The 14,822-nt window shown below is 41.3% G+C and overlaps 1 protein-coding gene across 2 annotated transcripts; it reads left to right on the forward strand.

The window, feature by feature from the left end:
- The first annotated feature begins 144 nt into the window (after window positions 1–144).
- Window positions 145–14,222, forward strand: rbfox1l (RNA binding fox-1 homolog 1, like). Of its 2 annotated transcripts, none has more exons than XM_040116877.1 (12): window positions 145–520; window positions 6,594–6,827; window positions 9,958–10,137; window positions 10,237–10,290; window positions 10,379–10,471; window positions 10,571–10,640; window positions 10,720–10,779; window positions 10,879–11,014; window positions 11,110–11,149; window positions 11,245–11,312; window positions 12,757–12,838; window positions 12,928–14,222. In XM_040116877.1, the coding sequence occupies exons 1-12, from the start codon at window positions 434–436 to the stop codon at window positions 12,970–12,972; spliced, it is 1,149 nt and encodes a 382-aa protein (XP_039972811.1). In that variant the 5' UTR covers window positions 145–433; the 3' UTR covers window positions 12,973–14,222. The 2 variants fall into 2 exon arrangements, with proteins under 2 accessions (XP_039972811.1, XP_039972812.1); XM_040116878.1 differs by lacking the exon at window positions 145–520 and adding an exon at window positions 5,212–5,304.
- Window positions 14,223–14,822: the final 600 nt, after the last annotated feature.

Raw genomic sequence — 14,822 nt, forward strand, 5'->3', positions numbered from 1 at the left:
CAAGCTATGAGAAATCTTGCACAACAAAGTGTGTGAGAGTGAGGGTGGTAAGGTGGTAAACTCAGAGAGAAGGACATGTGTAACTATTTATAAAACTGAAATGGGACCCTGAGCATGTGTTTCTGTCTGTCAGGCTCCGTGATCAACTGATGGACACACAGAAGCTCACTTGCTTTCTCCTGTCTTTTCCTGGCAGGACATTGGTTGTTTTGTGGACTTTCTTTATATTTTCTTGTTTGACAGAGTCTTAACCTTCTTTCCCCTCGCCCTCTTGGATCTTCTGTTTTCTCCTGTTGGTATTTTTCTTCTTTTTTTCCCCCCCGCCTGATCGCCTGCTCTCCCGTGTCCATATCAACCCTTCCTTTTCCCCCTGCTCTCCTTTTCCTCTTCCTCTTCCACTGTTCCCAGTCTCCTTGTGCGTGGTTTTTGGGCCATGCTCTCCTCACCCACTGTGATTCTCCAGCCTTATGGACTGCCTGTCTACCCACAGACAACCACATGCTACCCCAGCATAGTTCAGGTAAACACTCTCGTTCATTTGCTCTGTAAACTCCAAAATTTCACATAAATGTCCGGCCTGTCAGGCACCTGGGAGCTTTTGAGTCTTTGTCTAATGTGACTCAGGATTCAGGGGTGGGAAATAAAAGACTAGGTATGTCATTATATGAATAAAAATGGGCATAAAATCCATAGTTGAATGAGTTTAGGGCTGCAACTGACAGTTAATTTCATTTTTTCCAATTATTCTGCAGTACCATTAGTTATTCAGTTGGTTGCCAAAATGTCACAATACTGAGAAAAATGCCCATCAACATTTCTCAGACTCCACGTTGACATGTTAAAATGTCTTTTTTTTTTAATCTAACCAAAAGTTGAGAACCAAAATTTAATCCGTTTACTATTTTAGAGGATTAAGAAAATAAGCAAATAATCATATTTAAGAAGATGAAACCAATTAGTTTTTTGGCATTTTTACTTAAAACATGACGATCGATTTCTATCAAAATTGTCAGTTGTTTTTCTGTCAATCACCTAATCGTTTCAACTCTAATTGTTTTTTTTTTTTAATTGTAAATTAGAAATTAATGTCAGGGTGGCCAATAAACTATCAATACAACATATCCCCAGTGAGGAGGAAAACATTAAATTAAGAATAAGAAAGCAAAGGGCCCTTGTTCCCTCGACTCAGTGAGTCACATCTTATATCTAATTTAGTTTAGTAGTGACTTGATACCTCATGCACAGAGCATATTAGAGGAATGATCGAATCAAAGAGGCCTGATGGGAGCTGGGTGAAAAAGACCTTTTTTATTTAATACTAAAGACTTGTCGGGGGTTATCTTTAGTTCACTGTTCGAAGTGAAGCCGGCAGGCTGTACAAGTGTATATGCGTGTATACGTGTGTGTGTGTGTGTGTGTGTGTGTGTGTGTGTGTGTGTGTGTGTGTGTGTGTGTGTGTGTGTGTGTGTGTGTGTGTGTGTGTGTCTAAGTGTCCCTGACATACCATTAATACCACAATGCATCTGGTATCTCTCTACCTTGTCTCTGTGCTTCACACCAGCTGTATTTTTAGCCTTCCTCTCCTAATCAGATAATCACGGGAGGAGATTCTGTCACCTATCCTGTTTTCTGAAGCCAACTCTACTTAAAATAGGTGTGAAAACTGCCTCTTGTGCACCTACCTTTACTTTTGTACATTAAGATATTGTGTATTTAGTAGTCTGTACATAATATTCACATAAAAATGGAATTATTTAGGAAACCTGAGAAAACAGGTGTAGAGACAAGTATTCTTTGGAGCTGACTGGAACCAAAATAAGGAAAAAATTTGGTTTCAAGGCCATCTTCCTGTCAAAAGGGGATGAAGTCTTTATTAACTGGCTTGTCCATAGTGGAACAATAATAAAAGCTCTCACATTTCAGTACAAACAGGCCTTCATCAGGGGTGGCTCAGGCCCAGGAGTGTTCTACTGAATGTCCAAATGTTAATGACAACAACCCGATTCCTGTAATCAGTTTTGCCGTGAGGAAGGAGACACTTCTCCAAAACGCATTGGCACAATAAAATTAATTTCAGGAATTAAATTGCCTTCCTGAATCCTTTTTGTACTTTCAATAAAATGTTGTGGTTCTAAGGATGGAGTGCTCCTTCAGCAGTTTGGTGAAAAATTTTGAAGATTCGTGTGTTTGAAGTGCATCATCTCTTTTTAGAAAAATTGGGGTATTCTGCTGAGACAACCAATTATCAAACATGTCAGTCTTGTTTTTATCTCCTTCAAAAATCTTTCCTGTCTCTCTTCATTATCAACTGTCTAATAAAAGCCAAAATCGTCTTTATTCTCTTTTAGGCAAGCTCTGCAGGATAAAGCAGGGTAAGGAGAGTGGCTGGATGGAAAATGGAACATTTTGTTTCATTTAGTGAGCTACGTGTTGCTAGCATTTGTAAGTTGGCCAGCACTAAAAGGCCACATCTGCAGTTAGTGTCGTCTGTGTGCAAATCCCGTGGCAGCTGTCCCAGCAGGCACCTGGCCCAGAGCCGTTGACCTCTGACCACGAGCTGACAGCTGAGGAGGGAGACGAGAGAAAGAGGGAACAAATGGAAATCAAAAAAAGCCTGCAAGGAAGGAGAAGGGGACACGGTGTCTGTACGCCTGCTGACACTGTGATACTGCACCAGGCAGAGGGGCCGGTAGCTACAGTCTGTGGGAATACAAAGCAAGAGAGGAGGGTTGACGGTGGTATCTAACAGATTGTGTCGTCTTCACTCCTCTGTCACTTTTCTATCTGCGAGGGGGTCGAGAGAGTCAGACTGTGGCTGTTTCTTGAGATAAATGGGAGACAATACAGGCAAAAGTTAGCGTTAAAAACATTTCCCAGCATGAGAGTTAAGGCTGCCACTGAATGACTAAACTGAGACAGAATGGAGTTCGAGTCACAACCTTGGAGAATCTGTCGTTACGCTGTGCTCTCCAGATTTAGAAGAAAAACGACAGCAACAGGGGAAAAAAATCTATTTAGATTAATTTCCATTTCCAATTTGTCCTGCAGCACATGATAAAGACCACTGTGCTCACAGCTGCCGTCGACTTTTAGTCTCATTTATGTTCTGTGCAGAACAAAACGGGACATACATGACAGAGCAACAACGTTCAACCAGACCGCAGACATTTCTACGACAGTCAAATGTTACAACCACGTAGCCACAGTGCAATTAGTTTCATCACTTGCTTCCTCATTCAGTGGTTGACCTACATAGGTACACGGGTCCTAAAACACACTTGCTGGGTGTATTACATCAGATCCCTGGCGTTGTATTACGCCTGGCCCGCTGAGAACCAGTACTCCGATTTAACAAGTTGATGGACTGAGAAAGAGAGAGCTCTGCAAAGCTGTGGGACTCTAAATCTACTCTCTGATGGGGTCTGTACTGTTTCCAGCTGGAGACAACATTCTTTTAGCGTATGCAGTTTAGAAACTTGGCTCGAGCATTTGGCCCACAATCAGCGTTCCTTCAGCCACGCTTCCTCCAATTAATCCTTTATTGTTTACCAGCATCTGCATATCTTTGATTTTCACACCTCTGAAGTGCAACAGCTGATAGAGAGATATGTGAGACATCATGAGATGACAGAGGAGAGAGTTTTAATTATATCAGATCTTTCTAAATCCTGAAGCTGGCTGACAAACTCGTGGCATTTTGCTTGTCAGGCAAACACGTAGACGTAGAGATCGAACTTCTCTAGTCCTTTATGTAAGGGAAAGTGGAAAAATACTCCACGAAGAGTAGAGCTAGACCAATAAATTGGCCAATATATTGGCAAAATATATGCTTGTTGCTGATAAAATGGTATCAGCATATTTGTCAAAAATTCCCAAAGATACATTTTAGATAATTTAGAAATAGTGTCGCTGTTACACGGTTTGTCCACCAGACAGCACTGACAAGTTAATGTTCAACTTTAAAACGTCCCGGGTAGTGCATCCTGAGGTTATTGTTCTTTGATACTTTTTTGTTATGATATTCGGCAATTTATTATAGTCACGTTTTCACAATTTTTAAAAATTGATTAAAATTAAGTTTCAGTCAGGCTATACTTAAGAGTAACATTATGTGTTCAAAATTTTACTTAATTAAAAGTAAACAAGTATTTTCATTGAAATGTTTACAAAAGTAAAGGTAAGGTATGGCTTTGCTTAGAGCGTCTAGAAGTGAGCATGATTTCAATGTCTGGGGAATTTCCCTGCTTGGATTTCCAGTGATTGTATGCTTCTTTACAGGCTGAAGGGATCTTGTCACTCTTTTCAGATAATACAAGAAATAACTAATCTCATTGAGCTAAGGCAGTACAACAGTTGTATTTTTACGAGGCTATTTCGTGTTGCATACAACCTACTTAATCTGCAAAGTGGTTGCTAAGTGGACAAATGTGCCGGAGCAAAAATATTGAGTTGCACAAAATCATAAGATAAGCAAGATGATAAATACAAGTACCAGTCATTTCTAGATAGTGAAGTAATAACTGCACTTACAATATCTCTCAGAAAGATGTGATTATCTGTGTTGTACTGCCATTTACTGCCACCAACGTACTATTGACGATTCCTAAATATTTGAGCATGAAGACACAAATATTACCAGTAAAAGAATGGCTGAATAAGCCGTTTAAGCTTATTCCAGCAGGGTTTACATGTTTTACACGACTGGTTATCCAGTCACTCAGAACGGAATGGAAACCAAACGGGAAAATGTAAGAACTCATTTTATAGATGAAGTCCTCCGCTATTTGAAAGGCAACCGAGCATACTCATACATAATGTTAATGTCAATTTAATAAATGTAGCTGGGAATGCATTGTGTGAAAAAAATGTGTCTGTGAAGTAATAAAACCGTGCTGGCCCATCAAACCTGGTATTCTTAGAGGCGACCTTTAGGATGATATACTGTCTTGAAACTGAAGGAGCATTTACATTCGTAAATACCTCATCTTGGGGGAAGAGCTCTGTCTGTAGTCTGGGTTGAGTGTGTGTGTGTGTGTGTGTGTGTGTGTGTGTGTGTGTGTGTGTGTGTGTGTTTGTGTGTGCGTTCATGAGTTTGTAAAGTGAAGGCGGGGGGGGGGGGGGGGGTTTGACAGTTACAGATGACCACAGCTGGTGTCGCCTCCTGGTCCCTTTTGCTCTGGCAATCAGTTGATTTGATTGGTGGCTGAGTGGAACTTATGGTGCGGTGGGCGGGTGGTCAGCTGGCATTAAAACATGCAGCAGTTGTTGGAAAATGCATCAGAGATCGAGGAATGCAGTAAAGGGGTAAGAAAATGCTTTTAGCTCATATCTGGGTAATTCACTTGTATTGAGGCTGTACAGGAATGTTTGTTCACCTCTGTTTTTGTGCATTTTAGACCTGTTTTCATATGCATTCACATGTATATTTCTCTGCCTAACTGTCTTACTGTTACTTACTTTAAGATGTTAAAGTTTGGCTTTTTTGCACTGTTTTTAAACAATACTTCACTCAACGAAATAATAATGTGATTTGAGTAAAATGAGGCTGTACTGACCAGATCTTTTAAAGCGTGTAGCTCAGGGTTTCACATCAGTCCTTCAAACGTAAACCCCTTTCAGTAGGGCTTCGATATTAGCTACATTGATTGTGCTATTATTTTTTCCATTAACTGACTGATCATGTCATTTATAAAAAGTCAGAAAATAGTGCAAAATGCCCATCACAGTTTCCCTGAGCCCAAGGATCTTTTGTTTAGCCGTCAAGAAAGTCAATTTACATTAATATAAAACCGAGTAAACCAGCAAATCTTCAAATTTGAGAAGCGAGATCCAGGGAATATTTGGCATTTTAAGTTAATTGACTAATTGTTTTAGCTCTGGCTGTTAGAGATTCTTTTAATTTTAGTCTTTTGAATAGAAGTTATGAAGCACATGGACATTTAAAGGTTGGGATTAGTGAGCAGATGTGCTTTTTAAAGAGGCACTCCAGCGATTCGACATTATGCTTCCACTAAGTTGGAGCACTCACAATAGACAGAATCTCAGAAAAAAATGTGAAAACTGAAGCCGCAGAGGCGTTTAGTTCCTCTTGAGGTAAAGCAGCAAAAAACACTGGATCCCAAAATTCCCACAGAGTATCAAAACTCAGCGTTCTCTACATCAGACCCTCCCTCCCTGCCTGCTAAATATCCAAATCCTTTAAACTTCACAATCCAAGACTGTAAAAAAGAAAAAAAAGATTTTCTCTTAAACGTTAGAAGTCTGAGGCCCAAGCTGAGAAAACCCTGATGACATTTTTATCTCAGGCTTTAAAAAGCTTCCTCCAGAGCAACAGAAGACTCCCTGTGACAAGTAAACTGATCTTCATGTGTAAAATCAGATGTGTGTCCCTTTTCTGTAACATTCATGCATCTGTCATTGTGGTACAGTTTGTCTGTAGAGTACGTTTATTCAAACTTGGGACATTTCATTATATTGTAAAAGCAGAAGAGCTCTAACATCAGCAACATCTGGTGGTTGGTTTGTTTACACATCTTAGCTCAGATATTCTCCTTGGTATCACTGGCTGACCCCTGCCCCTCTCTCCTCTTCAGGGAGGCCCTACCCAGGAGGGCCCTGGCAGCGGCGACCCCGCCCTGCCTCAGGTCTATGCCCCGCCTCCCTCCTACCCCCCTCCAGGTCAAGGTCCGCCAGCATCCGCGGGCAGGCTGCCACCTCTTGACTTTAGCTCTGCACATCCGAGCTCAGAGTACCCCGAACATCCCCAGCTCAGAGTCTACCAGGGCCCTCAGCACGACGGGACGGAAACTCTGTCATCCAGTACCACGGTAAGAACAGTTTTGTGAAGTGGTCAGTGGAATTCACATCATGACAAGAACTTTGTGGCCCGGTAAAATACGATCCCCAGGAAGTTAATGTGACAAGAAGCCCTGCTGTGACAGGTAGTCCCTCTATATGTCCTATCAGAGGAACATGGCCAGATAGAGTTTCCTTCTATATTTAGAGCCCCACCTCCACTGTTATGTCCATGTATGGGAATGCCGCTCACACACGCAGTACAGCAAAGTGGGGTGAGGTGGGGTGGGCGGTTGGTGGGGGGGGGGGCAGCTGAGAGGGGATTTGTTGTTGAAAATAAATCCCCACTTTTCCTTCTCCCTTGTGTCTTATTTAGCTGGCAATAAAACAAATCACCTGTCATGACATGATTATAGCTGTGAAGGTTTGTGTTGATATTGAGAGTTTAGGGAGAAGAGTATACATGATGTAATGTTATGGTTTAATGGGTCTGTTTCCGAAAACAAACTGATCTCTGGTCAAGGGTATAAAAGGAATGAACATAAAAGGTTATTACAGTGGCGAAACTTTTTGAGCAGCAGATAAAGTCAATAATTGTAAAGGACTGTAGATGTTAACCTCAGAATGATGTTTGTTTTTTTACTATGTAAATTTATCACAGTTTATGATACTGCAGAAATTCTTAAGAAGCCATTTCTGTCTCCTATTGTGTTTAAGAAATCTGACAGTGCAGTAAGATTATGTCCAGTGGTGGGAAGTGACTGAGTACATTTACTCCAGTACTTTACTTAAGTACGGTTTTGAGGTAACTGAACTTTAGTTGAGTGCTTCCATTTTTTGCTGCTAGATGCTTCTGCTCCTCTACATTTCAGAGAGAAATGTTATACTTTATACTTCACTACATTTATCTGGCAGTTATTGTCACTAGTTACTTTTCAGGTTTTCTGATTTTACATCACAAAACATATAATCATTTTTAAAAATTGATGCATTCTTATCGATTAACTAAACAGCTTGAAGTAAAACGCAGCTCCACTTTGACCGACCACAACAATAAGCTGTTTACTAATTAATGCATCAATAATGGCAGTACAAAAATATAGTCATATAACACTTTCAAGTATTTTCTAAAATTAAGTTTTATTTTTCTTGATTCTAGTGCAGCAACCTGCATTTTCCTTTCATTTTTCAAGATGCTCATTTCTGGAAATGGGTTTTAAAAAAATTTATTGCATTGGCAGATTTTCTTCTGAGTTGAGTTTTCAAAACTCCATGTAGACAGATGTTATTTGACCAGATTGAGATTTTTTTTGCAGTTTAGGATATGGCATGCACTAAACAAATCTCCTTCAGGCATGAAAACATGCAGCCTGATAAAGACAGAGGTGTTTAGTCTGATCTGTGTGGCAGGCCGGCTCTGCGTCCTGCCGCTGCAGCACATCTCTCATGCTCCTCTCATAAATGGTGTTTTGTGGCCCCATCTATATATTTTATTACTAGAGCCCCTGACATACTTGGGTCCGTGCTGATTTTCGGGGGAAAGTTGAGACGTCGCCATGGAGGGAGGGGGTGAAAGGGGGAGGCTGACCAGATGACCCCCTTTCCCCCTCTGAAATATCACTCAGGTCCAGAAACACAAATCTGCATCGTGACATGACACCACCGCCCAACTCAACCCTCTCTTCCTGTCCCCCTATTCCCCTCCACTCTAGCCTGTGTCTGTGTGGTGTGTATGCGGGTGGATGTGATGGTCTGCTGTCTACTGTAGTTAGCCACAGCCAGCCAGTGTAATGTAATACAGTGGCCTGTGTGCGTTGTGTTTGTAACGCTCCCGTGTGTATATGTCTCTGTTTTTCTGTCAATTCCCACTTATTAATTATGCCCCTTGACAAATGACCCCTAACCTTTGGCAAAAAAGCAGCACCGTGACCCCCAGACTGACCCTTGTGGAACGTTAAGTTTTGATCTCTGCCACCTTTGCCCCCCCCCATTACCCACTTCCTTTTCAAGCTTTTTGCGCACTTTCTTTGCCTTGTTTACTTTGGTTTAATTTTATCTTTCACTGCTGCACTGAGGCCTTTTCCACTGTTTATCTGCCTTTTGGTACTAGAATGCTAATACTCAAGTCTTGGGACTGCAGTTCTTATTTCCGTTAGAGTTTAATTTTTCGCATATCAGCACATTACCCCGTAAAAAGCTGCTTTTTAAAATTATTTTTTCTTGCTCCCTCTCTTTCTCTCACTGCTGAAGCTCGCTGTACTTTGTTTTTTTTTTGCCTTTCTTGCAGACCTTTTCATTCTCATACTCTTGTTTGGACTCATTCATTTGTCTTAAAAAAATATTTAACTTTGTTTTTGCAATGGTTGATGATGCTGGTTGACCAACACATACATGCACATACCTCTACACGCGCACACACTAGCATCGTGGTGCATTGTGGGTTAGTGAATGTTTTGGTTTTGGCCCATTAGTCCTTGAACTTTTCTGCATGGGGCAGTTTTATTTAGTTAAATATTACTATAGTTTTAAATGTATTTTATAGATTATTACAACTGCTTAGAAAATGTGAGTGCTTATAAGTTACAGTCTTTCTCATTTTTCTGGGGAATTTAAACTTTATTTACCTCTCTTTGCCACAGCTGGAGTGAACATATGAAGTTTTTGTGTCAGATATGTAATCTGTATTGGTAGAGTACCGTGCATTAGTCTTTAGTAACTCTCCTACAGGCATGTATTTAAAGACGCCTCACTAAAATGGAGCCCTTTTCACGCCTCCTCACATTTGCCTGAGAAGGATCACTGGTTGCTGAATGCTCTTTGAACTTTGGTTTGGATCACTTGACTTCATGAAAATTATCTTTGCCTAATGCCATGTGATGCTTACGCAACTGAATCTTTAGACAAACAGAAAATCTCTGAAAAGATGTTGCTAAATTTGTTTAATTGACTTTATTATTTTTTCTCCTTTCTTTCTTTGCTTTTCTACTGATGCCCTCTCCCCATTTTTCCTCACATCTGTCTCATCTCATTTTCCATTTTTTGTTTTCCGTCTTTGTTTTTGTTTGTTCTTTCACGTCCTCTTCCTTCGTGTCCATTCCTCTTCTATTCCACGTGCTTGCATCCTCTTCCTCGTCCTCCTGTTTCATACTTTCTCACTGTCAGGAGGATGCTTTGGCCACTGTGACCTCTGACCCCCAGTCTCTGAGCGTGCCGGTGTCATCAGGGGGTGGGGCAGGAAGTGGAAGTGAGGAGGAGGGGTCAGGTAAGGCCCAACCGAAACGTCTCCATGTCTCCAACATCCCGTTCCGCTTCAGAGACCCAGACCTCCGGCAGATGTTTGGGGTACGAAGTTCACCCTACTTTTGAACTAGAAATGATAAGAATATGCAGATTGATCATATGGATGCAATTATGGTAAACAGTGATTTATGACACTTGCAGCAATTTGGCAAGATCCTTGATGTAGAAATTATCTTCAATGAGAGGGGGTCCAAGGTGAGTATCACAGAAACATTATCAGAGTGGAAGCCAACATTAGAAGGATTTTCAATAAACAAAAGAAATTAACAATATAACCTTGCAGGGCTTTGGATTCGTCACCTTCGAGAGTGCAACTGAGGCTGACCGAGCGCGAGAAAAGCTGAATGGGACAATTGTGGAAGGGAGAAAGATTGAGGTAAGTGAGAATTCCCTACTATTTGTAGGTTTCCGCTTTAATATTCTGCATAACCATCCTTTATCATGGCCTTTTTTTTCTTGTTCTTTGTCTCCCCAGGTTAATAATGCCACTGCAAGAGTAGTGACCAAGAAGCCCCAGACGCCTCTTGTGAATGGTGAAATTTCAAGTAAGAAACACGTCCTTGATAACTGCACATTTCTCTTTTGAGGGGTGAGAGATTCAATTTTTTTCTTTTGTCTGTGCAGCCTCTGGATGGAAGATTAACCCTGTCATGGGAGCAATGTATGCACCCGAGCTCTATACAGGTAAGAAAACTTCCCGATATATTACTGGCATGAGATCATCGGCACCATAAAGTTGACCTTTTCTAATTCAATGCTTTTTTCTCTCCTCTGTTTCTTTAGTTGCCAGTTTCCCGTACCCTGTGGCGACTCCCACCTTGGCCTACCGGGGATCCGCTCTGCGCGGTCGAGGTCGAGCCGTCTACAACACGATTCGCTCTGCTGCCGCCACACCTGCTGCCGTGCCCGCCTATCCCGGGTAAGAGTCTGCGTCCAAGTACTAGTGCCTGGTCAACATGTATTTCATTCACTGCAAAACATCTTAATATTTTTTTTATAAATTTCTTTTTTCAGGGTTGTATATCAGGATGGACTTTATGGAGCAGAAGTCTATGTATGTATCTGCACTCTGCATTCTCACACTGTTGTCTGAAACCAGTAAAATGCCTGTTGTTGCTGCATTCATCTTACTTCAACTTTTGCATTCAGGGTGGCTATCCAACAGCTTACAGAGTGGCTCAATCAGCATCTGCTGCCACTGCGACCTACAGTGATGGGTAGGTGGATAAACACTACACACAGTAATTAATGTATTCCTCAGAATGATGTTTTTAACATTATCAACCAGCTTATACTTCAGGTGACATGATCTCTACAGACAGGAAGCCTTTTCTGCACATTCAATTTTTTTTCTAGAGTTAGACCAATAAATTACCCAGGCTGATATTAGCTATTGTAGATATATCAGCAGTGGTGCATACGCTGGCCAATAAATAACAAGACATATCAGTATGAAAATGCCAAAATATGAATGAGGCATTATACACCAGAGAGCACTGATAAATTCAGTTTACTAAAATGTCTGACTCAGTACATACTCTGGTCACAATTCCTCAAAAAAAAAGGAAATAATTTAAGGGGTCTTTCTCAATTTTTATTTATGTTAAGTGTTCATTAAAAAAAAAAAAAAACTGATGTATCTTTATCAGATAACTCAAATATTAGTATTGGTCTCAAAAATGCTGTATGGGTTGAGCTATATATATATATATATATATATATATATTTTTATTTATTTATTTTTTTTTTCATTTTCACAGCCTGTTACATGATTTTTTTTTTTCCACATGTGAAAACTCAATTTTTCCTGTAAACGGAGACATTTCACAAGTGATTTGGAACATTTCAAATGTTCTTGTGAAAAGCAATGATTTCAAGTTTTCTTGCATGATTTTTTTTTTTAAAATATAAAAGAGAAACTTAGGCAAATTAGTATACAACAGACAATTTGTGTAAAGCTGTAAAGGCACAGTTTGTTGTTTGCTTAGAAATGATACTGGCGTGTGAATAGAGCCTTTGCATTTCCCCAAACAGGCAAGTTTTTCACTTGCAACATTGACCAGTGCATCTTTACGACATCTTTACTATGAGTGCATGCAGTATACTGTATGACAACAAAACCGACAGGGGGCAGTCAAAGTTTATCAGACGAGACAAAAATATAACTGAATACAGGGTTAGAAAGAAATGTCACGCTTTATTCTTCGGCCTGCAGTCGGTAAAATAAAGAGAACCTTTTTCTTTTTTTTTTTTTTTAATTTTCTTCAAATAAGTGAAGTAAAAGTTTTGTCCAAGGCCATAACCACCATTAAAGACACCGAGTTTATGTCCTTGGTATCGTTTCTGGGAACTCAGGGGGTTTTAATGACTTGTTAAATAGCTTTCAATCTACAAGTACACACAAATTACACATGGTGGATTTCTAAATGTGGCTACTGTTAGGCAAAGTTTAAAAAAATAAAAATAAAATCAGAATATTTTGTATTCTTAGTGTGCAGAAGGCTTTGCCAACATTGCAGACTGATCCCGGGGGCTGCCTGCGGGATTAGGGTTGCACTGGCGGAATTTGGACCCGTGACCTCAGCCCCTCTAATATCCCGTCCAGGGCCTTTTGGCGCTGCAACGACACTGACACCTGCCTCTGATGTTGTTTTTGCCCAGATACGGACGGGTCTACGCCACGGCCGCAGACCCCTACCACCACTCGGTCGGACCCACGACCACGTACGGAGTCGGCACAATGGTGAGTTGAGCCGAGACACGCGCGGCCACCGATGAGAGCCATGTTGTTTACGTCTGCGCTGACACCCGGCCAACTGCTTCTGTCACCAGGCCAGCTTGTACCGGGGGGGCTACAACCGCTTCGCCCCGTACTGAGTCACGGGAGGAGGGGGAACTCCGGGGCCGGCCGATCCACGGACGCCGCGGGGCCGGTCACGAGATCCTCGAACCTCGGGAAACGCGGAAATGGGTTTTGCCCGCGGTCGCCATCGCAACCTGTCCCCGAGAGACTAAACAGACTGAGGCTGTAAATACCGTAGGAGCCGTTTGCTGTCCGCTCCACTGAAGGACACTTAGCAGGCGGCGGAGGATGCTATGTAATATATTTTAGACAGTTGCTGAAAGCCTTTAACGGATTCTCGTCGTCTGAATCTAAAGAGTATTAATGTTGGCGAACGGTACAGAAAAAAAAAAAAATACTGTGAGAATGGTTTTTGTGATTCAAGTTTTCACGGGTCAAACTGTACAAGAAAAAGAACGTTTTGTACAATGTTAAACGACTTATTTGGACAATTATTTACTAAATCTGTGTTCGAGTGTGTTGGTGTTTGTGTGTGTGTGTGTGTGTGTGTGTGTGTGTGTGCGTGTGTGTGTGTGAGAGCATATGAGTGAGGTTATGCATCAACGTTTGTACCCAGAGACAGCTGTGACACTGGTATCAATATCACAAACTCAGAACTAATGTTTTGTCAGGATGTCGGTGGAAATTCATTTGTTTTGTTTTTTGCCTTTTCAATCAATCTACCTCTCATATATATTTTTAGCTTTTCATACAGCTGTCATTATTGATCCCGTGTCGTCTTCTGAATCTTCCTTTTCCTGTCCGTAAATCCTCACTAACGGCGTCTGGTGTCTGTGTCTCGGTGGCTCTGTACCTCACTGCCCGATGAGCCTGATGCCTGTCCAGTGCCTGTGCTCACCCCCCGGGAGCTTCGGTCTTTACCGAGCGGCTTCAAACCTCGTTTCGTTCGCACTAGTTGAGCGCACTCGCGACTGGGAATTGCGGTAGGAGGCAGTCTTTTGTTGCCGGCTTTGCTACACCGGCTGAGGATCAGAGGCCTTGCTTTGACACCCCCGACAGGAGAATTCAAATGAATTCTGCTGCCAATGCGAGATAACAGCCCACTGTCCAGGAATTCAACTATTCTGCTCTCTTCTTAAGCTAATGAGCCCTTATTTCACCCTTTACTGTCACATTTTCCTTTGTTTTCTCTCTTTCCTCCTCAGAACTGCTGAATGATTTCTTGACTTGTGTTGATATTTTCTTCTTGGCCTTGTCTTTGTTTTCTGTTGCACTCTTTGCTGCTGAGCTTGACGTTTACCTCTGAATAAAACTGTTTTCTCTCTCTTCTTTTCCTCTGTCCTTTATTGGTTCTGCTCATTTTTCAGTCTGCCTTTTTTTCATTTCCTATCATTCTGTGTCTCTGGGTTGTTGTTTTTTTCCCCTATGCACCGATTGCCAAATAGACCTTGATTTGGGATTGAAATTAGAGTTGGTTTTTACTGAGGATTTGTAAGACTTCATCCCATCTCATCACGTTGAGATTGTTCACATCAGGCTGCCTACAGAAACTGAAACACTTTCTTTCCTCCTATTTCTTGCTTCTGTTTTATCTATTTCCCACTTGTACTTCATGTCAATAAGTACTTGCCTACCTGCCTCACTTCCTTCTTTTTTCCTTCTAGTCTAGCTTTTTATTTTCTCCTTCAGTTCGTCCTGCTCCGCATCAGGGTAGAAAGCACACACGTACATTTACATGAACTCTAGCCTGGGTCTGTCCTCTTCTATGTGTTCTCTCTACTCTGTGAACTTCTAGTGTAATTCGCTGGCTTGATCCTTTTCTTTAGTAGTTATAGTTGTGCCTGTTTCTCATAGATTTAATCTTCTTTTTCTGCTATTTAACACTTCTTTGAGCACCTTTCCTCCTTTGCTTATGACTTTCTCT

This window comes from Xiphias gladius, chromosome 22 (genome assembly GCF_016859285.1).
Source record: "Xiphias gladius isolate SHS-SW01 ecotype Sanya breed wild chromosome 22, ASM1685928v1, whole genome shotgun sequence".
Classification (NCBI taxonomy): Eukaryota; Metazoa; Chordata; class Actinopteri; order Istiophoriformes; family Xiphiidae; genus Xiphias; species Xiphias gladius.

Bases quoted from the DNA above. Each gene is read 5' to 3' on its own strand.
- rbfox1l (XM_040116877.1), top strand. From the start codon at position 434: ATGCTCTCCTCACCCACTGTGATTCTCCAGCCTTATGGACTGCCTGTC. The intron at 6,828-9,957 runs GTAAGAACAGTT...TCTCACTGTCAG, and splicing joins CTCTGTCATCCAGTACCACG to GAGGATGCTTTGGCCACTGT. The intron at 11,150-11,244 runs GTATGTATCTGC...TTTTGCATTCAG, and splicing joins TTTATGGAGCAGAAGTCTAT to GGTGGCTATCCAACAGCTTA.